The sequence below is a fragment of the Bemisia tabaci genome, chromosome 9 (assembly GCF_918797505.1).
Source record: "Bemisia tabaci chromosome 9, PGI_BMITA_v3".
Taxonomy (NCBI): domain Eukaryota; kingdom Metazoa; phylum Arthropoda; class Insecta; order Hemiptera; family Aleyrodidae; genus Bemisia; species Bemisia tabaci.
The window spans coordinates 22,463,179-22,486,303 of NC_092801.1; the positions used below are offsets into that span (position 1 = coordinate 22,463,179).

The 23,125-nt window shown below is 40.9% G+C and overlaps 1 protein-coding gene across 1 annotated transcript in view; it reads right to left on the reverse strand.

Annotated features, from left to right (window-relative positions):
• Positions 1–476: 476 nt before the first annotated feature.
• The window catches only part of LOC109034725 (G1/S-specific cyclin-D3), a 106,604-nt gene continuing 83,955 nt past the window's right edge, over positions 477–23,125 (reverse strand). Inside the window, exon 4 of the mRNA XM_019048009.2 lies at positions 477–5,968. Coding sequence (XP_018903554.2) covers positions 5,652–5,968 — 317 coding nt within the window. The 3' untranslated portion in view covers positions 477–5,651. The remainder of the gene's footprint in view (positions 5,969–23,125) is intronic.

Below are 23,125 nucleotides of genomic sequence, written 5' to 3' on the forward strand. Positions count from 1 at the left end.
CCTAGCGTGACCGCGGAGGCCGAATAGTTGTATCATTTAAAATAAAATTAACAGTGTATGCTTAGATGCGTATTACCTAGTCGTGTAGCACTACAAGTGGCGCTTGCATAGAGAGGGGGAGAGAGGGAGAGAGAGAGATAGCGTCATGATATCTCTCTCTTAAGTCAATGAAGTCGCTTAAGTTGTTAAGTCAATTAGCAACGTTCGTTGTGGTAGTTGCTGATGTTTTTCATCGCATTCACATAAAAGAAAAAAAACTATTAAAAAAATGCTGACGTTCATTATTTTGAGCAGGTAGATTTTTGTGTTTAAATCAATAAAAGTAGACAAAACTTTAAATTTTGTCGGAGAATTGAACCCAACCATGAGGTTTCAGGCAAATTGATCATTGAGAAATAAGATTCCTGTTGAAAGGTATCAACATTCGAAAGATACTCGTATATTTATCAAGGAAAAATAAGGAAATAAATCAAGTATTTAAAAGTTTCAAACTTATTTATTGTTTCGTTTTTATTTTTTGACATAAATAAACAAAGGAAAATCAATGAAAAATTATCTTATAAAAAAGTATGCTGGGTGTGATAATAAGTTCATTTCCCATATACAAATGAATATAAAACAGGGTAACATGCAACAAACTCAAAATAGGTACGGACTACATTTTCAAAAATTGATTGATAAAATATTAATGAGGCTCTTTTGATCAATACTGGGTATAATAATCTAGCAAGTAATTCCGAACAATTCTCATTTAAATGTGAGGAAACAAATTTGGGCCTTCATCTTGATGACTTTAATCGAAATATTGAGCAGTGTTCATCCCTCAAGAAGTGATGTTTTCCATTGGACCTTCTTTTGAAAACCAGAGAATGACTGATCTCATTGATCTAGACTAGACATCTAGTCTGCTGAGATAATTATGTATGTTTAAATATTGAATGCAAAAATAAAGAAATTTTACGACGAGTACCTAGGAAATTTGTTTGAATAGTGAGTAACTGATAGTACAAATGCATTGGAGACCAGACTTGATTTTAAAGAGAGCAAACAAAAACCGTAGGTATTGGAGGTTTGAGATTTGGGATTCACCAACATTTCAATTCCATTAAACTCTTTTATCATACTTTCACTCATGGATCTATCAATCAAGGAAGACGCAAATTTTTATCGCATTAAGTACCATGTGAATTTTAATCTTAAACTTGCTCTTCAAATTTTAAAAGAAGAATTGATACATTAGATGCTAACTGTACAATTTTTCACATTTTTGAGGAAATTTGACTCATTAACTTAGACTTTCTGAGAAATGTAATCCAATAAACGATAAGTAATTTAAAAAGTAAAGAGCAGCCAAAATTTAGTTTGGGGAGGAAATGAGAGAAAAGCAAAAACTTACTATCGCTAGATTTTTGATTAATACTCATTGCAAAGCTTAGCCTATTAGAAATGATACACGGTCAAATTGTATCAGTTGAACATATTGGAGCCTTTCATAATTTTGGCTAGAAACAATTATATTTCATCATTACTTTTGATTAATATGATTAGTTTGATTACGTGTTTACGTGCTGATGAATGTTAAAGATGAATGCTATAGTTATGCTCATGTTTCACGAAAGTACGTACTTAGGTACATAAATCCATTGAGTTTTTGTTCTTTACTTTATTTTAATTATTTTGTTTGCAAAAGATAGCGGTAGGTATGAGAATGAGCACTTCTCTCTGGAGATATTCTTCTGTTTTTGATAACTACTTCTCATTGATGTCTCTTATTTTTCCTTACATTTATCTCTTCCAACTCATTCAGACTTCCTAAAAAGATACCTCCATCAAAAAGCTTAGTTAAATATGTTACGTCGATCAATAAGTATATGACATTGAATCAAATGATCTCATTCCTTTGAATTCGAAAGTCTTATAAGCTCTAAAATTCCATATTTTGATATTCATTAAAATAATACTATTCAGTCTTCCAATGACTTTACAAAATATATTTTGTCTTATTCAAATTTTGGGTCTGGACTAAAATTTCCTCAGACACATGGGATATTCTGATACATCTAAGGCAAAGGAAATATAAGGTGAGATACCTTTGACCATAGATGGTAGGTGTTCAAAAGAATAAATAGGTAGCTACAGGAAATAGTTCTTACGTATGAGATCTTTTGCATAAATGAGGTTACAAGATTCATTACATTTAGTGCAATGACAATACATTTGTGAATAGATAATTGACTAATTATAGCAAAAATCACATTAAATAGAAAATAGAAAATCTTTGGACTACATAGTAGAGTAAATTTTTTTTCTTTCTCTCCTGGTGATTAAATTGAGCGAAACCCACTCGTCATAGCATGGTCCTCATAAATGCGTGGGAACCTTTTTGATTTGTTAATTTCAAAGAGAGACGTGATCAGAAGGGAAAAAAAAATAATAGTCTTGTGATATAAATTTTTTACGTTACAAAAATTTGTGCGATTAAATATCTTCTGATGATAGAAACCCCCCATTTTTTCATTAATTTATTTATTGTTTCTTTTACTTAATTTATTTAATTATTTCTTTTAAAAAAAGAGAAAATAAGGAAAACCTATAAAATGAAGTAACTAATACATTTCAGAGTTTTAAATTTCCTGCCTTTTTTCCCAACTCAAAAAATACTGGCACTATGAGAGTAATAGATATCCCTCTCTTTTGAAAGATGCATAAGTATTGAAAAAAGAAGGAAAGGGTATATTCAAACTAATAAAATGAATTTTCGTCACTCTTTTCAAATTTTTCAATTTTTGACTTTTTTTTTTTTAGATTTTTCTACTTTTTATGTAATTGGGCTGGAAGAAGTTCATACGGAAATTCAAACGGTGAGAACATCTAAAAATACTTACAAAATGATACAAAAGTACTTAGAATTACCAAAACATATGCAAAACATAGGTACCTAACAAATACGGAATAACAAAAATAGTACATTGGTACTTAAGTACAAACCAAAACAATGTTTATGAACAATAAATAAAGCAGAGGGGTACCTACTTGAGGTGCTCTCAAACCTTAAACTTTTGTAGGTCAGGAGAGGAATAAAAAAAACGGATGTGAAATCTAATCCAATATTTTTAGGATAGTATAAAAAAATGAAAGAAAACCTCTCATTCATTATTCAGCTGTAGATAATAATAAGAATTAACAAGAATCACAGGTTGAAGCGCTTAATTTCAGTCAAAGAATTAAGAAAATAGCGCTTGAGCTTGAAAATAAATAAAAATAAATGCATACTAGAAACAAGTCTAATGACATTATTGAGATGTCAAATTGAGATACGGATTACAGATATAATCAATGAATGATAAGTACTACCCTAAGTTTAGGTGCCCTCATTACATTAGTCTTTAATGAAGTTGGTCCTCATAGCGCATAATAATTAGAGGATCTTATGATTGAAACCGTGGTTGAGAAATATCAACATATCAACCACTTAGAATGCATTTTTCCACAAAAATAAGATGAGATCTAGACGAAAAAATGACAACTTAAAGGAAACAATATATTTTACAACCATGCAAGGTCAAAAAACTTAAGTGTGACATGAATTTAAAATGATTTTGAAAAAAATTTACAACAATTTACAGAATATTTTTTTTTACGATTTAATATGAAAAAAATTTTGTTTGTACAAAAAAAATTCTTTTTTTCTCCTTCGACTTAGACAAACTCGAATTTGGCAAGTGTTACACTTTTGGTCAATTTTAAATTCTAAATTTCTAGGTACTCAGAGGCTGGTCAAACCGCTTTTTATTTACAGCTAAATACTAGAAAACAATTTAATGAATAAACATAAAAACAGGTATTAATCCTTAAAAATTTTCAAGTAACATGAATCCATGTGAGGCTTGTGTCCCTGAAAATTTTTGGCGAGGTTGTTCCCATCAGATCGGTACAATTTTTTTTCTCCTAATAATAAAAATAAAAAAAGGCTAGTTCTTAACTTTCAGAATACGCATTATTTGATCATGTTAATAAGTTAAGTACCTAAATGAAGTATTTTGATCTAAAAGCTTATCCGATTCGAGAAAAATAAGTTTGAATTTTATCATGCTAAATTATTAGGATCACCGTTTACTTTTGTATTTCTTTTGACTAAAAGAGAATTTAAAAAAAGTGCAGCATTTTTTACTGTAAGATGAGGGAGAGGGCAGAGAAAAGAAAAAAAAGTACCTACTCAGATATAAAACTACTCTACATTTTGGTCGTCAATCCAGTTAAGAGAGTAAAAGTCTTACTTCCTCTCAAAACTTTAAAAACAGGGAAACGTTTAAAAAAAATGAGAATGATAAAATAATGAAATCATTTCCTTAAAACGCACATAAAATAGATCAGATTATCTTCCTTAAAAATAAAACAGAAATATAAACACGGTAACTTTGACTATCTATCCATTTGTGCTCGAAATCGAGACACCCATGCTATCCTAGGCCATTGTCCCATAAAATCCTTCCGACCGCGTGATAAATAAAATACATCGAACGTCAGATTTAAATATTCGTCTGACAAGCTGAAGCTGCTAAAATTTTCGCTCCGTCAGATGTGATAGGGTGAACATTTAAAACAGTTCTATGGTGGAAAAGTCGGTGCAGGGAAAATTCCAAAACATTCGATTCCGGCGAATAAAGAAAATTCCAATCATTTTCGGCCGACATTATTTTCAATGTTGACCATACATTCGAAACTACCTTATCGGGAAACGACTGGAGTTTTCACGACGAGCTGCGAGAAAGATCAAATACCAACATTGTGGATTTGATTGAAAGAGAAAAAAAAATCTCGTGATTTTTCTCCGAAACCAAAATCTTTTGAAATTAAGCATCATCCTTCTGATGCGGCAGTGGCGATTCTCGAACTGTAACACTGTTTTTCTACCATTTAAATCTATATAAAGCAATCGATTCTTGGCGAGGCAGCGAGATGATTCTTGAAATTGGTAGACAAAACGATATACAAAGAGGACATAATGAGTATGGAGCGATCATATGGGTTAATTTGGGTGGTTCTTATTGGCTAAAGGGGTAAATGATGGACTAACTATTAGGTTTCCCGTGCTGCCGTGCTAAGGAGGAACGCCGAATGAACATTCGAGATGCCGAATTTCCCTTGACAAAAGGTATATTTTTGACGAAATTTTAGCATACATTTCATTGACATTTTCAGATATTTAGATCAAATTTCGTACATAATTGTCTGAAAATTTTGAGGGAAAAATATGCTATTAGCTCAGTCTATAGCTCAGTCTATAGTCTATAGCTCAGTCTAAAAATTTCAACAATCAGCCCTGCCTCACCTAAAATCAGTGGCGTGCCGTGCTTTGCGATATATCGATTGATCTGCCACTTAAACCTATGGAAAAGAATCGACAAACAAGGTGTTCGCAGCGAATACCTTAATAATCGATTCTTTACCATAGCTTCAAATGGGGAAAAATCGATTTATATCGAATCACGCCACGCAACTGCCTAAAATCGACATTTTCAATGGATTTAAATGCAGGAAAAACAGTGTCGCCGATTCGGAAAATGACCACTGCTATATGCGGACTCAGGCCTCATATCTTACGGACTAACTATTCACTAGACTGAGCGGCGTGCCTCTGAGGCCCTTTTTCAAAAGTGTATGTCCTGGACGTCGGTGGGCGTCTCGGGCTTCTGGTCGCTCTCGGCGGCCATGAGCTTCCCGCCGGAGGGCGCGGGGGGCGGCTTGGAGGCGAGGGCCGGGCCGCGGTGCTGGAGCGAGGACATCTCCGAGGACAGGAGGCTCTCGACGAAGGCGACCATCCGCTCGAGGCTCGGCCGGTCGGCGCCCACCGCGGCGCCCACTTGCCAGGCCAGCTCCTCGCCCGTCGAGAGGTGGAGCCCCCGCACGGCCGCAACTAGAGAGGCCGCCGCAACCAGCGAGGGGCGCACTCGCATCAGGTCCGGTTCTGAAACAGAAAGGGAACACGCGATTAGAGAGCTTGCCATGTTAAGTGAAAGTGCCTTCAATTTTGAACATGCAATACGCACATCCGTGCAACACGAATAGTTGCATCTAGAGTCCCTTTATACTGAGAGTCAAGACAATGTGAATCCATTTCTGATTGGTTCCCGTGTTTTGGGCCTTCTCAGTGTCACAAACGGGAATAAAGAGTACATTTTCACCGATTGCAAAGATTATAATCTGGAATGGACCAGGGAATTACGGGTTCGGCAAGGAACAAACGGAATGAGAGAAGGAACGGAGAAAGGAATTTGAGAATTGGCCGATCAAAGATTACAAAAAACGTTCAATTTCTATAATCTTTATTCCCGTTTGTGACTCCATGAGGGGTGTTGTCTTGACTCTCAGTATAAAGGGACTCTAGTTGCATCAAGGCGCTACAAAAAAATCACTGTCATTATATGCAGCTTTCGAAAGGAAATTCCATCTTTACCACTCGCCTATGTTCCGTTTAGCAGAAGCACGTCCAATGGAGATGTTGCATGTGTGAGGAATTTGCGATTTGACTGTTGACTCTTACGTAAAAGTTCGCGAGAAACACGATGATGCCACTGGTTTTCTCTGATATCAAGTCTCAAGCTCAGAAAAAGCTCTCAAGTTGAGGCCAAAATGGAGGGGATATCCCACGCTATCCTGAGAGTCCACCTCTACATCAAGACAAACACTCCATGTAAAGATAGGATGCAAATACATTGACAGGGCTGCCGTGTTTTCAGTTTTGGAGTCCCCAAATAAAGTGGCAGCCCTGTCAATGTATTTGCTCCCTATCTTTGAATGGATAGTTTGTCTTAATGTAGAGGTGGACTCTCAGGGTAGGGTGGGATATCCCCTCCATTTTGGCCTCATTTTGAGAGCTTTTTTTGAGCTTGGAAGTTGATTTCAGAGAAAACCAGTGGCACCATCGTGTTTCTCGCGAACTTTTACATAAGAATCATACATGAGCGACTAGCAAGGCGTAAATGATCGGTTATCGATATTTCCCCATTTAAAGCTACGAAAAAGAATCGATGATGAAGGTGTTCGTTGCAAACACCCTGTTTATCGATCCTTTTCTATAGGTTTAAATGGAAGATCAATTGATAAATCGCAAAACTGATATAAACATAAAATTGGGCAACAATACACCTCGGGAGGGGTCAGAAAGCAGGATCAGAAGGGACGAGGAAAGGAGGACCTGCCTAGGCCAGAGGCCACGGAAACCTTTCTCAGGACGCCTACTTCCGTTCTCCCGAAACAAGTGCTCGGAGACTTCAACGCAGCAGTAGAAAAGTAGTCGCGACCGGGTCCGGGTAGTACATCACACCCCCGCACCCCATCGGAACAAAAACTTCCAATCTCTTTTTTTTTCTTCCGGAGATAATGATTACGAGTAAGTGGAGCGATTATAATGGAAAATTAATACCCATTGCCTTTTGCTATCGTACCTAAATACCTGCATGTATAGGGAGAGTAAGTTACTATACATTTCCATTTCGAGGGACCACTAGACAAAGTGCAAATGTAAGAATTGAGATACATGTTTCCTCATCAAAATTTTACTTAGGATGAGCAAGGGTAACGATGAGACTATGCTAAAAGAGGTGACATAAAGAAACAACAACTTTAAAACTCGTTCCCAGATTTGCACGACACAGCATTTGTATTTTTTTTTTTATTCCCACCGCCTCCTATGCACAAAGCCTTTAATTTTTACGCATGCAATTCATCTCAAATTTGATTTCGTTTATCAAAAATCATCTGGAGAAAACGGTAAAATATACGATTCGGCTTTTTACGACTTCACGCCCATATGAATCGATAGCAGACCAGCTTAAAAAGTGGATCCAATTACGGCGGAACAGATCGCATCGTAAATATTGTCTTTCGACGAAGATCGTAAAAATTTTCGAGGGTTGGAGTGTCCTCTCAAAAGGGTTGCGATCGAACCTCTTCCTTCGAGAGTGCCACGCTAAAGGAGCCATACGATTTTCAGGGTTATAAAAGCACGATTGGACTCATATTTGTTAAAAGGGCACACACTCACTCTCAGATGAGCCCTGTAATACATGATGAAATTGCGCCAAAGGGCTCATCTGAAAAAGGGCCTGTTGCTCTTTAACAAAGGAGAGTTTTAACTTTAAAGGGGGCGGAGCCAGCAGACCCTTCACGAGCAGTCGCCCGACGTGAATGATCGAGTATGGATAGTTCCCCATTTAAAGCTATGGTGAATAATCGATTTTTAAGGTGTTCGTTGCAAACACCCTGTTTATCGATCCTTTTCCATGGGCTTACATGGCAGATTAATCGATAAATCGCCACATCACTGGAGGAGCCTCGACTAACAGTGACAGGAGGAAGCATAATTTTGACATGGATTGGCTATGAATTATATGTCTTTCTGGGTCGTAAAAATCAAGGGTGAGTGATAGGGTGAGATTTTATAGGTGCGGTGAAAATCATTGCACTCCGATTAGAGCATTTGTCAATGAGGAAGAGCAAACGTTTTCTTATGGGAACTTATTTGTTCCTCATTATCACTCGGAGATAAGAGGTAAAGCCCTCCCCCCCCCACCCCGGAGTCTAAATGTAAAGCTGATGGAACTAATGCACATTTTGTTAATTTTTAGGTTGTTGGCCCGGTTAACCGTTGATTTTTGCATGCATAAGTAGTAAGTATTCCTCATCCAATCTTGATACCTATGACATCTAGCTGGTTCTAGAATTTACACGGAGAAAAAAACTTCGTGTGTGGGACCCGAAGTTTAGGTCATATGGATCTCTGAAGTTTTTGGATTGAGCATCTGAACCCTTTAGGTCCAGCTGCTTAGGTTCGGCTCACACGTCTGAAACTTCAGTTCTTACATCTGAAGTACTTCGGTTTTCACATCCGAAAAACTTCGGTTCTCACATCTGAAGTACTTCAGATGTAAGAACTGAAGTTTCAGATGTGTGATCCGAACCTCGACAGCTAGATCTAAAGTGTTCAGATGCTAAATCTGAAAACTTCAGAGATCCATATGACCTAAACTTCGGGTCCCACGCACGAAGTTTTTTTCTCCGTGAGGCATTAAGTTGCTCAGCACATCAATTGTTTACCATCAAAAAGAGGCCGAAGGGGTGAATTATCAACCCCTTTTCGGATGTAGGCGCCACTTATCTAAAAAATCAACCATCTCCTTCGGGAACCTTCCGCTATTTGTCATTCGATTGAGTGGGGTGTTGAGGATGCCGCAAACTTCCTTTCCGCGGTTGTATCAGACGGTAAACTGGGTCAATCAATCGATATGCGGTCGGAAGTCGTCGACATGCAAAGACAGAGTTTGACGCATCAAGATCGGAATGAAGTGCAACATCCGAAAAGGGTTGTCAATCCGCTCCGAAGCTCAAAGGACAACCGGAACAGCGAGTGATGGGGGTGTTCAACCTTAATGACGCCACAAAATGAGTAGCTCTGCCTATTCTGTCGCTGAGGAAAAACGCCGTAACTTCAAAACCTTCAGACGTTGCCATATTTCCTTCAATAAAAACCTTAATTTATTGGGAAAATCGTAAATTTTTTTCTTCAATTTTTTCAGACAATTTTGTTCGCACTTCAGTCTAAAACGTCTGAGCATTTGGAGGAAAAATACGCAGAATCGTTCTCAAAAATACATGTTTTATCCGGGGCGATTTGGCAACTATCGAATGTTCTTAAGGCGTTCTTCCTTAGCACAGCAGTATTGGAGTACCTATTTATGTAGTCTGACTAGAATCATTACCAAGCCTTTTACAGGGAGAAAGAGTTCAGCGGGAAACTATCGAAAGTGTTTGAACGAATTATGCAGCTCTCATATAAAAGGATATTTGAATATGATTAGGCGAGAGGAAATTTCTTCTCGTGATGATGAAAGAACTTGAGCTCACAAAGAGAGAAGAGGAAGAGACTAGGTTGGCGCTGAGTCCCTTCCATGTGTAGAGGTATATTTTGAGCTGTGAAAGTAGGGAGAGATTGGAGGGAAATTTCAAAGATTGCTCTGTAGTTCAAACTCTTAAACAGAGCATTTGTACGTGCAATACTAAGTTATTGACTAGACGATACAGCTTCTGAGTCGTTCAAAAAAATGAATAAAAGCTGCTTTTAAATACCACATGGTACTGAAAAACATATTGATCTTTTGATGAAAATGTTGAAAAAACCATTGAATATTTTATAGAGAAGTCCTTTCCAACTATTGCATGAAAAATATGTATCTTAAATTTGGATCTTGCAATACAAAAGACGCAGTTATGGCCAATGCAGGTTTTCGCCAAGAATAATGAAGTTTGAATGGGCCCTTCATGTTTTGACTTATTCATTTGCATTTGTGGTTTTAATTTACTCCATTGGAAATTTCATTCGCAAATCGTATAGAAAGGAACCCATCATTTCAGCTGATTCCAGGTCATAAATCTGGCCATGAGAACTGAGCGCAGCAGTATTCTTCAAGAACTAAACTGCTCTCTCTTGATTGTCACTCGAATCCCAGATTTCCGCGAGATAGTCCCTTTCGATGGAAATCTGTCAGCCGGAAGTAACATCCCTTCCGATTTTGTCGAAATTTATGCAGAACTGCCGATTTTTTATGATCGCTTTTATCGACTGGACAAATGGTCGTTGCTTCATCGGGGTGAAAAATCAAAAGACTCCTAGGAAAGGCTCGAAAATTATGCATTTCTGCCGGCGATTATGCAAATCGCTTAATATTTTAACACTCCTGGTCTATTTTGACACAAAACGAAGGTAGGTATGCGGGGCTATTCTCAACACCTCCCCTTCTTTCCGTTTATCTGACGGTGCTGCCTTGACCCTCCTCCCGAACGGTTTATTAGCAACTAGGCCCCCTCGCAGAATAAGCTCCCTAATTTTTATGGTCTCTCTCGGCCAATCCCGATCCGTTTGGCCATAAAGAAATGAAGTCATAAATATCAGATTTTACTGCGATGTAATGATCTGCGATTCCTTCCACGAAATTTGACGAGTTCCGCGTTCTTGTTTCCCGCTGAGCGTCGATTTGGAACGGTATTTTTTCTCGAGTTTTTTTGCCGTTTTTAATTTTACACCTTTTGTTCTGTGATATTTGTATTAATTTTTATCGCTTTATCAGCGTGTATATTTACATGCTTATTCAACCACTTGCGTCGATGTCACGGCTTCGTGAACTTTCGTGGACTCTTTTATTCGGTGTGTGTTTTTTTTTTTCGCTGCTTTTTTGTTCGGTGTTTACGACCTCACTTGAAAGACACACTTTGATTATTGGTTGATAATTTTAATGGGAAAGAATGGGGGAATTGCACTTTTCGTTTAATGTTCGTGCAACATTGATGTCCTAGGTTACACATCTTGCTGATATTCAATTGTGCATATGTGTGTATCTTCGTGTTAATGGATTTTTTCCTGAGATTTTGTTTGGTTACGATACTTTTCTTATTTATGTATTTTTAACGGCAGTATTGTTAATGATTCGCAACATTGTACGTTCTGAACTGAATTTATTAACGAGCAATTTTAATTTAATGGATATGCATCAGCTATTACTAGGTATCGTGTCTTCGTAAAATCCATGGGGGGGGGGGGGGGCTTTGCTTCATCTATTTAGAAAGTTTTGTGTCAATATAAGTAGGTACCTACCTAAGTATTTTGCAATTCGGCATTACTACTACCCGCTCATTCTAGAAACAAGTATAGACGAAAAGTCTCTCCACGCAGATAGCTGCTTTTATGGATGCTGAGAATCAGTTCCTCATTGCAAAATGCAGTCCAGTTGAGACTCTAAACCGTAGATCTCTCGAATTATGAATCATGAATGAATTCAAGCAAAGATGCGGTTCGCCAAAATATTTTTAAGGACTAGTATGAGGAACTACTGAAATAGCAAATGAATGGAATTCGTTTAAACTTTACGGAATTTACCCACTTTTACTTTTACCGTATGTTCTTCATGATTTTACAATGCCGAAAACGAAAAATTTCAAAAAATTCACTTAAAAGTTTCCTCTCTAAAATATAAATTAGCAGTGCCGATTTTGAGACACCGCAACCAAGAAATGCCCTCTCTTCACCCAACGCCTCAATCACAAAATTTGAAAAAAAAAAGAAAAAGAATCATGAAAAAGGAGAGGAAAACAGCGACCAGATTACATTGATTCGAACAAATCGATTTCGGCGCAAAGTCGAATCCCGTCCGGATAATCTCGGAAGTTACGAGCTGATAAGCCAAGCGCAAACAACCCCCGGACACCGTAACTTCCTCCCGAGGAAAAGTAAACAGAGCCATGAATCGACTCCCCCTCCCACGCGCTCGCACAAATCCCGAGACGCAACAATGGCCGGCAAGACGGAAGAAACGGCCCCCGGCCAAAAAACAAACTCACAATAGCCTGGAAACCAGATAAAGGGCCAAAAAAGGGAGGGGGAACTTGGGCCTAGGATTTCTATCCTATTATCCCCCCGCTTGGGCAGGTGAGCGTGGCTCGGAGTCTGGAGGCCGAAAAAGAAACAGAGAAGAAAGAAGCAGCCAGTAGCGACGATGGTCGAGTCAATCTCGGAAGAAAGAAGTGTTGCCGCGTGAGGTGTTTACGCAACACGCAGCTTGGAGTCCCTAGGGAAGGTCGAGGAAGAAGTGGCATCGAGTGATGGCACGCGCCTCGACGCACCTGTTGGGTCCTGCCAGATGCTGCTCGCCTCAGGACGCAAGAACTGTCTTAATCTTCGGTCACACCGCCGAGCCGTCTTCTTCTTACCTCGTCCCAGGAGAGTGTGTGCGCCAGGCCACGTGAGTCAAACCACGTGGGTCACCACGGTGAGTCACCGAGCGCTCATCGAGAACCCCAGGTGAGAAACCCCTAAATCTGGAGATCGTGGTTGAAACTCACTCGACCTTAAGAACGGACGCTATCCCAGGAAATATTCCTGGATAGAGCGCTATCATGGAAACGCGAATTTTTCACAAATTACCACGTGCAGATCCGAACACTTTGATCGGGGGTGTGACGGGGGGGGGGGATCTGTTCCCCCCCCGCACCCCCGAGAAATTTCGGAATTTGAAAGTCGCATCGAATACGCAGTTTGAGTCAATTTGTCATGAAAAATTGCCAAACATGCTTCCTCCGTTCCTTCCTTCTTTCTTTTCCCCCTTTTTCTTCCCTCTTCTTTTCAGACGAACGAGGAGAGCGCGAGCTTCATCCTCCCCCTCCACCCCTTCCCCCCTGGATCCACCTATAACATAGGCAGATCCAAACACTTCAAACGGGGGAAAATTTTCGAAATTTTAAAACAACTAACATGTAGTTCGAGTCAATTTCGTCTTGAATAATTACCAAGTATAACGTCCTTCCTTAGCCTTTCCACCGTTCCTTCCTTCTCTCTTTCATCCCATTTTCTTCCTCCTTTTTCGGGCGAAAGTGAGGAGCAAACACCCCCTACGCCCGCCTCCCCTTTGATCCGCCATTGGATCATGATTCCTAACCTCCAAACTTTCCGAATCCTACCCTTTCTAACCCGACGCACCCTTTCATTAACCAAGACGACCGAAGCTTTTCAATTACCCTCGGAGCACATGCGCCTGCGTCAATTGGTCCATTTCCTGTTTGCCAGTGTCCTTATTGTCATAAATAAATTAATCCTCATGCAGATGGCGGGGCCGAAGGTGTCCGGTGCCCAATTAGGTCCCGATCAGCCGTGAATCGAAGGTCGGGAAGTCGATCACCCGAGCGGTAGGTGCGCTGCGTCCATGACGAATGCCTAATGGAGGGCGAGGATTTGAATATTCAAGTCATAAGCGTAAGACGTAGACGGCGAGGGCGGGGGTTTTGACCGTGAAGCCGGGTTCACATACGGGGCAGGTGCGCGGCGCATCGGGCAATGTGCGCCGCGTGTACTCATGCACCCGGTCCGTGTTCTTGCTCTCTTCTGTCCGGAAGATGTTGACTCTGGGCCTCATCATCTGCCCGCGTGACGAACCCGGCTAATGACTTGTCTTCGGGTCATTCTTTCCGATTCTAAACGCTAGGCTCATGAAATGGACGTATTTCTATCAAACAAAACTATATGCATTAAGACATGAGCCCTGAGACCCATAAGAATACACGCACAACAGGGCTCACGTCATAATGCACATAGTTCCGTTTGATAGAAATACGTCCAAATAATGCCAGCCTATTTCAGATTACGCGATATAATACGAACCCTTTCCAGATAATGCGGTCTAGTCTTTTGTGTTTCTTGTTTACGACGCTGTTGAACATTTTGAAGTGAAATTCGAGTGAAATTTGTGAGGCTCTTTAGTTTAAAACAAAAGGTGATAAACGATATTGTTATGCTTAAACGATATTGTTATGCTTACAATTTTGGAGAGATTTGATTCACTTCCATCAATTTCCATATTATTTTAAAATTTTTGGCTTCTAGTAACTAGCGCAATAAGTTTTGCGTTGTGAGTCAGTACTTCGCAACATTTTGACCGAAAGATACATGCACTTACCTTATGCTGTTAAGGTGATTCGATGGACTTCATATTTTTTGTCAGAACGACGTGCGATGTATCGCGTCGATTGGTTCCTCTTCTTCAGCTACTCATAATTTTTCTCGAATTTTGAGTTCGCAATTCTGTTGTCAGGAGACTGAAGAATTCTTCTTTAGTCTCCTGATGACAGAATTGCGCCCTTAAAATTCGAGAAAAATTATGAGTGGCTGAAAAAATGAAACCAGTCAATTAATGCGATATATCGTTCATGATGAATCGTTCTTTCACAAAATATGGCGTCCATCGAATCACCTCAAGTCCAGCACAAGTTGTGAGCACCATGTTGTGGTATAAACGAACGCGGAAGTAAGACAATTAAAAAGGAACACGTGCGCTCTTAAGCATTATTAAACCGTCACATTTCGTCACTAAAGGGTCAATGCTCGTCTCAACCTTGGACAAACCAAGAAGTAACAGGTTTTTCGACCTCAGAGATAACTCTTTACCATATCGTTTAAATTTCAAGCTTTTGATCCCGTAAACTATCAAAAAGCCCCAGTCAGTTAGGCGACTCTGCAAAAGATTTTTTTCCGATGCTCACAAAATTTTAAATGCGTATTCATCGAATTGTTTCTACTGTGCGTAGTGCGAGCCCGTTGAACAATCTGTCGGCGCTTGCTAATAAGCAACGCCCTTTCACACCCCGACGCTTTTGGGCGCCGCTGCGCCGTGCGCCACGCTCTGCTGCAGCGGTCCGTTGGTCGAGCTTAATGGTAATATAAACGATCTCTCATTATTGTAGCTGTGTGCTTACACTGCCGCTCTGAGTAAAAACGCCGTATGAGCGTTTGAATGTTGCCAAATTTCTTCTCAAAAAGAGTTTATTTGTAGAGGAAGTTATGAATGTTTTTCCTTGAAATTTTCAGACTTTTCCGATCAAATTTCGAAAAAATCTCACTGGAAAAAAAACACATTGGATCTAGAGTCCAGACTCTTAAAACATTGATAAGAAAAAGTACTCTAGATTCAATCAGATTTAAGCTTAAATCAAAAGGAAATCCGCTCAAATTAAGAGGCTTAGTTCTTGATTTAAGCTTAAATCTGATTAAATCAAGAGTATTTTTTCTTGTCGATGTTTTCAAGAGTCTGGACTCTAGATCCAATGTGTTTTTTTGCCAGTGCTTCCAAGAAATCGGAAGAGAAATATTCATAATTTTCTCGACAATTCGTGATTTGTTAAAGGAAATTTGGCAACACCTGATGGCTCATACGGCGTATTTCCTTGCGCAAGGCAGTACATGACTCCTACATTCAGACAGGCGAAAGGGCACGTGGTTCCAAATGAAGATCTGCGATGGAAGAGTCAACTTCGTTTCTGCTTGAGCGGAAATCAAATGCGACCATTACGGGTAATGGAACAGCGCGAGGGTGTCAAGCTTAAAAGTTTCCAGTGCAATTCGTTACTTTTGGATAAGTTTCACGCGCCATTACACTTACTGTTGCTCGGCGCGTAAAGTTGCATTCCCGAACCGGAAGACTCGCGAGGCCACCTGCTTCAATTTACCTCTAAAACGAACCCTTAGCTTTCAGTCACGCAATACTCGATTTATCTTTGCATCGGATTTTACCACACACTCACCCTATGTCATCTACCCGCGTTAAAAAAGGGGAGGCTGCCGTTTTTACAGCCCCCACCCCAATTTTGAGGAGCGTCCCTCCCTCAATTTTGCACAAGATGTTTATTTTTTTAAAAAATTCAAAAGTGGGGGGTTGTAGAAATGAACCCTTAAAAATGCTCCAACAAGCGAGAGAAAGTACGGAAGGATAGGCTGGCATGAAATTGTTCTAACACATCACACATAATTTATGAACAAATTTTGAAAACACGCGATATGAACCAAATTGACGAAATGAGTAATTTGGAAGAGAGAATCTTAAGCATTTTGAACTGATAATCTCTCAGATTTTTCTACGGATCTCAAGCAAAATTCAGAGAATTTTTGAACGAAAATTGCAGAAGTGCACTCGTCGTGAAGAATTGAATTATTCGAGTCAAATTTTGCAACCTTGGAATGGAGTTACGTTCCTTCGTTCGGGCAACAAGTTCACCCCGAGAATCAGTCCGAACAAGCGTAAGAACCAGGCACGAGCCTCGAAATAAAAACAAACGCGAAAGGTCACCGTACTCGGGGCCACCATAAGGCGTTCGGATTTGGGCCAAATTTACATCCGAAATTACTCTTCCAGGTTGACGTCCTTATTTTCGGGCGTGGGGGCGGGTGCGATCGATAGATATGTTTCCTCAGTTCCATCCCTCTCGAAGGGGATGAAACAATTAGGCCACCGAAAATGTAAATAAACAGAGACAGATGAAGACAAGATCTAGTCCGATCTAAGAAAGAGAGTGCATTGGCTTTTCTCGGCCGCGGCGGTGTGGGGGTGGTGCCTCGCGGCAACCCCCCATCCCCCACCTCAGGTGGGAGGACGTCAGCTGCCTAGCGGTCGCGTTTATCAATCGTCTTCCATCTAGCAACCCTTTCTCTGTTTCCTTTTTTCCGTTCCCGAGAACGCTGTCATTTCGTGTGCGTATTCCTGGAGAAATCCGTAATTCAAGGGTGGAATCGTGGGTTTTTTTCGTTATCCAGCAACCGCGCTCCGGGTTCTTCCTTCCGTCCTCCTGCCTTTTCCTCTTTTTTGTTGTAAAATTAATTTTCTCCTCCAAATTACGCCCATTATAATAACCCGCACCAAGTGGCGTTACATTCTAATCAGCTTGCATTTCCCTCCGGTCTACCACCCCCACCCACCCCCGGCCCATGCCTTTCGGTGTTAATTATCGATGTTGTTGTTCGCTCCTTCCTTTTGCCTTTTGTTTTTTTCTCTTGTTCCTGGTTCGGGATCGGGTTCAATGCCTCCGTTGATTTCGCCCCCAAATGCATGCAATGGGTATTCTTGTAAATTGGCAACAATGTTTTTTCTCCATTACATGTGTGTAAAACAATCGATTCTTGCCGAAGCAGCTTGCCTCACCTAAATCGATATTTTTAATGGATTTAAATGGAGAATAAAACAGTGTTGCCAACTTTGAAGAATCGCCCCCGAGTGTTTGTCACATGTGTCACCTCGGAGGCGTGGGCAGATCTGAGGTCGTTGGCATATGGTGCGGATTTCAAGGATGACGATTTCATCCGGAAATGATTAACCTAATCGGGGATGTCATTGCTTAGAACTAGAAGTGGTTATAATTTTTAGTTTATCATTTTTTACGCATATATCTACGATTTTCAGTTGAAAACATCAGAGAGAGACTTGAACGCAAGGTTCGAAAAATAGACGATTTTTAAGACTTTTGAATTTGTTTGTGATCAGGTACGATTATGCGATACTGCTTCAAGAATCGTCCATAAAGGGCGTCAGGCACTTTTTCGATTGATTGACCCCCTCCCCATATCAGATCCACTCTTGCTCTTCCATCCCCTTTCCTCTAAAGGAGTAGTTAACGTTCCCTCTAAACGCGTGACGTCATTTGCGGACGGCACTTCAGGGTATCACACGATGAGATGTTATACTGTGCGAGAGACTTAAGAGACTCAAACGCATGGGTAGAAAAGTAGACGATAAGAATTAGATGATCTTACATTGAATTTCTGCCGAGTGCACAATGCACACGAAAACAAATGAGATTGCTGAGTTGACAAATTTGTAGTTAAAAAAGTGCCCGCCGTGTTTAAATGTAGATTTTACAATACAAAAAATGCTAATTTAACAATCTCCATGTTAATGTAGCTTTCTACTATTGTAAAATGTACATTTGGAACATGTCGGGCAGCTCTTTTAACTAAAATTGTAAAATCAGCAATCCTTTTTTTTCCATGCAATCTGGCTATTGGGTGCATCCGTTCACAATTTTTCTGATTTCGCTCGTGATCAGTTGAAAAATCAGTCAAAAACGAAAAGAATCTCCGTGAAGTTCCAAATTGCTACTTTGAAATGTATTTACGTCCTTCTTCCTGCGGAACGACGATTTTCGACCGTCAAGAGAGCGAGGCGACATTATGGTTAGAAGTTAGATTCGGATTCGATGAGCATCACAGGTCCGAGTCACTATTACGGAGATCGATAGCATCAAAGTCATCCTCTCCATTAAATCCCGTAACTCGACGTCACCAGATGGACCCTGGCACGCGTTCGGCTGGCGAACAATGCGATTGTTACACCAAGGACGTAACAATCGTACACTCGAAGGGAACCACTCGCGCCATTCCTTGGCACCCCGGCAGAGGGTGTCGATACTGACGAGCGTGCCGCCGCTCCACGCCGTCTTCCGTAAAATCTTAACGGGAACAAAAGCAAAGTCAGCTGCGACTCCAGACGGAGACGAGGGAAGGAAGCAGTATCGATCGGGAATCGGGATTCGGGAATGCGCCCGGAAATCGGAAGAAAATCACGGCAGCTGCCGCCGGCCGGCTCGCGACAATGTTTACATCGTGACCGCAAGATCTATGGACCGAGGCGGATCGTAATAGACACATCGGTCGCAGCCGCACTGTCTATTTTTAGACAGGGTTGCCACCTCGTATCCTGATTTCAATATTTCCTCATCTCGTAACTAAACGAGACGTACATTTCAGAAACCCTGGGGCTACCCATTTTCTTTATAATGTAGAAGTTACTTTGTAAGCCAACACTCAGATTTGCCGAAAGTGGCTGATGACCACAAACTAAGTGATTAGACCGATTAGACGTGCTTATAACAAAAGGAACCGTGTCGAACGCATACTTTATGAATATAATTCTTTTTCGCACGAATACGTCCAATCGGTCCAGTAATCTCCAAATAATTTGCAAAAAAAAATCCCGCCTGGCAAAGCACCCAACCCAGAGATTCATCAGTCATCATCGAGGAATTTTATTTGATTTTTTGCACAAAAAGTTGCTTATCAATCATCAGAGGGCAAAAAATAGATTAGATCGTATTCAATACATCAAACATGCGAGATTGTATAGCGCTATCGATTGGTTCAACGTGTAAACCTGCCTCAAAAGTCTATCGCGTAATCTGAAGAAACGGGTTTTTTGTGATAGACTCTTGATTCTTATGAGTATAAAATGGAAAGGAAAAGTACCTAAAATTGTTAGGAGTGTTTCTCATTTTCAGCTTTTTCAACTTATATCCTAAAATTTTTGTTTGAGGATATGTTCTGTTGGTTTGAACCAAACGATACATCGAACCACTATCGAATACGATCAATAGAAGCGCTCTTTGACCTCGATTCGCTTTCCTCCACATGGCAACAGCGTCCACCGGTATCCGAACCCACAACCCACGTGCCGGATCGCGGAGCACACAAGCGGCGACCGACGCAAGGCCAGATGCGATTCCCGGCGACAAAAGACCTAATTTTCCTTAAACTAATTTTTTTCCGTCCTCAAAAAGGCTCCCTCGCTCCTCCTTTCCTTCACCTCGCCTTTTTTTCGAGGCGAAGGACACCGCGAGGCGAGCTTCAAGACGCACGACACAATGGGCGGTTATCAAGGCTGCCCGTAAAACATCCCCTCCCGTGGCCATTTCGCTTGCGAGGGGGAGGGGTGGGGAGCCGATGCACCTGGGCACGTGACATCCACGTCCACCCCCCGCCCCCTTCCGCGGATGACACCCCCTCCCGCTCCGGATGCACTCAAGATGCAACATGATCCGCCGACCGTCTTGATCCGCCCCCTTCGAAGGGGGTGGGGGGTCGAAGATGATTAATCGCCTCCGATTAAGAGCAATTTCGTACGTGTTGGAGGAGGCTCGTGCCCGAGGCCCTTTTGCACTCTTCATTACGCTCATTGTCCAGGAGTTGATCTCGTTACTGCATTAACACCCAGCTGGAGCCCGGCAGACAGATCTTCTGGTACTCGACGTCGTTGCGTCGACGGTATGAAGTATTGGTGCAGCTGTGGATGCTAACAGACATCACGCGATGCCAGAGCCGATACTCGGCAAAGATACTAGGACTCGCTCGGCATGCAGTGCAGTAGTTTGGCATAGAGTAATTTATACTGAGAGTAAAGACAATACGAATCCATTTCTGATTGGTTCCCGTATTTTAGGCCTTCACAGTGTCACAAAAGAGAATAAAGATTACATTTTCACCAATTGCAAAGATTGGAAACTGGAATGGACCGGGGAATTAGGGGCACTGCAAGGAACAAACTGAATGAGAGAAGGAACGGAGACAGGAATTGGAGAATGAGTTGATCAAAGGTTACGAAAAACGTTCAATTTGTGTTGTCTTCATTCCCGTTTTTGACATCCATGAGCCGCGTTGTCTCATAACTCTTAGTGTAAAGGGACTCTAGTTTGACCCAATACTAGGAGCCTTTAACGTATGTTTACTTTTTTAAGGAACTTCATGTAGAGCATATCATAGGTAATATACCTATCATATAGAGAGCTAATCAGTTGGTTGAATAACCCTTCATCTTCCGGAAACTCGTCTTACGTAATGCGAGACGCATCGAAAATTCACCACCACGAGTGTTTCGCGATTCGGATTAAAGAGGTGGCAGAAGATGAGGAAATCGAAAGTGTCCACCGGGACGACACAAGATACCAGACGAGGCCCCCTTCGATTGGGTCATGGCCAAACGCAATTTTGCACCTGCAGCTTCTGGAGCTCGCAGATTTGGATCTTGGGTGTAGGGAGCCCCCCCCCCCCCCCCTCCTCTGCACGATAAGTCTCAGGACTAATCGCAATTTGTTTCCGGTTGGTCAGACTATAGTTGTCGAACTGACGTGAAAATTATTCTTTATGAACTGTTAGGAAAAGGATCGATAAACAGGGTGTTAGGGTGTGACAGTCGAATTTCCGAAGCCTTTGGCAATCGGGCAATGACGACTCTAGGATTGTAAGTTATACGCGAGTGCCACTGAGCAATCGATGCTTAATTATGCGAGTTGATCGTGAACAAGAAAGATCAGGTTGTCTGATGTCTCCGCGTCACCCACCACGCCACTGTGACGAGCTACCTCTCGCAGGTGATCACACTTTTTTTGAGGCTTTAAATGACCCGAGCCAAGGTCACTCTTCCTTTCCACTTTACCGGAGGCATCCTATTTCGCAATGAAATGTATGGCTATACATTTTATAGTGTATTTTGCAAGTGATTAAATGGACCACATTTTGCAATGAGGGACCACTATTTCTGGCTCATTTTAGAAACAACATATATGCTGTTTTTCCCTATGCAGATACGTGTTTTTATAAAGGAGCCAGATATAGTGGTTCCTTATTGCAAAATGCAATCCAAATGGTTTCCAAGTGTCGAAAATTTTGACGTTAGTTTCTCTGCGCTTGATCGGCACGAGGGAGGACGTAAATTGAATTGCATTTTGCAAAAAAGAACCAGGAGCATTGCAATGTTGCTAAAATTGTGCAACTTCTTTCGCCTTGGAGACAAAACCTGATTATCTATAAACAATTTTTATTTTACTCACTAAAAATTGTAAATTTAAGACAAAAATTACCATGTAAATTTCACATTTTTTCAGGATTTCAATCGTTATATTGCAATGGACGATGTTGAACAATCATAGCAACATTGCAATGCTCTTGGTTCCTTTTTGCAAAATGCAATCCAATTGAACTGACGGCAAAATGAAGAAAAAAAACCTACGGTTCTTCCTAGAGAGAATAAGGACGACACTTAGCTGGTAAGGCCAATTACTAACGCATTAAAACTAGATTTGTAGCGTGCATTCCTGCGTGAAAAAAGTGTGGGAAAAAAATCATATTCAAATTAAATTAGCCGAGTTGTAACAATCAAAGTTTTTTGGAGCAGAGCGCCTCCTCGTGACAATACAATGTAAGTCACAAGACGCAGCAGTTACTAGGCGCGCCTTCTTTAAAAGTCAAGCTCACGCCGCCTCAGGCTGGGAAAAAGCGAGAAATAAATCAAACCCGCAAAATCTAACTGGAGCAGAAAAAAAAATAACATTGTCTCGGGACTCAAAGAACAAATTCCACCCCGACGCCAAGGGGGAGGAAAATGTCGCACCCATAACCTAATGAAGCGATATTTGACACTTAATTACCAGAGGTGGCAGGCACGCAGCGTTACCAAAGCGTTACGCTGGAGCTTTGCGGAGCCGGAAAATAATCCATGATACCTGTCTGAGGGGTCGGGCCGACGCTTAGAGGAAGAATAATTAACAAAAAAAGAAAAGGGATTCTATTTTTTATAATAATTTATATTCATAAGTGCATCCGGGGTTGAATGTGCACCTCTCATTAAGGGCAGCTTCTCCTGTAACACTCGCCTAAATCACCCCGCGCAATGCTTTTAAATGTCTTGATTTTTTTTGCCCTCCTTCCGTGGGTCGCTCTCGGTGCAAGACGAAAAAAGAAAAAAATGTCATTGAAAGATAAAAAACAATTACTTAAAATATTCGCCTTGGTTCCTCAGAGTCCTTTTCGGGTGGCCTTTATTCATGCTATTTTTTTTCCAACGTACTCGCGCCCTTGCTAGGGGTTGAAAAAATTGGTGGCGAATCGATCCACGATGCCAAGTTTACCAGCAAGAATATGCAAATATTACGGATAATTAAGTGCACAATTACCGGCAACGCTGGAATGGAGCTACTTTCGCACCTCCCT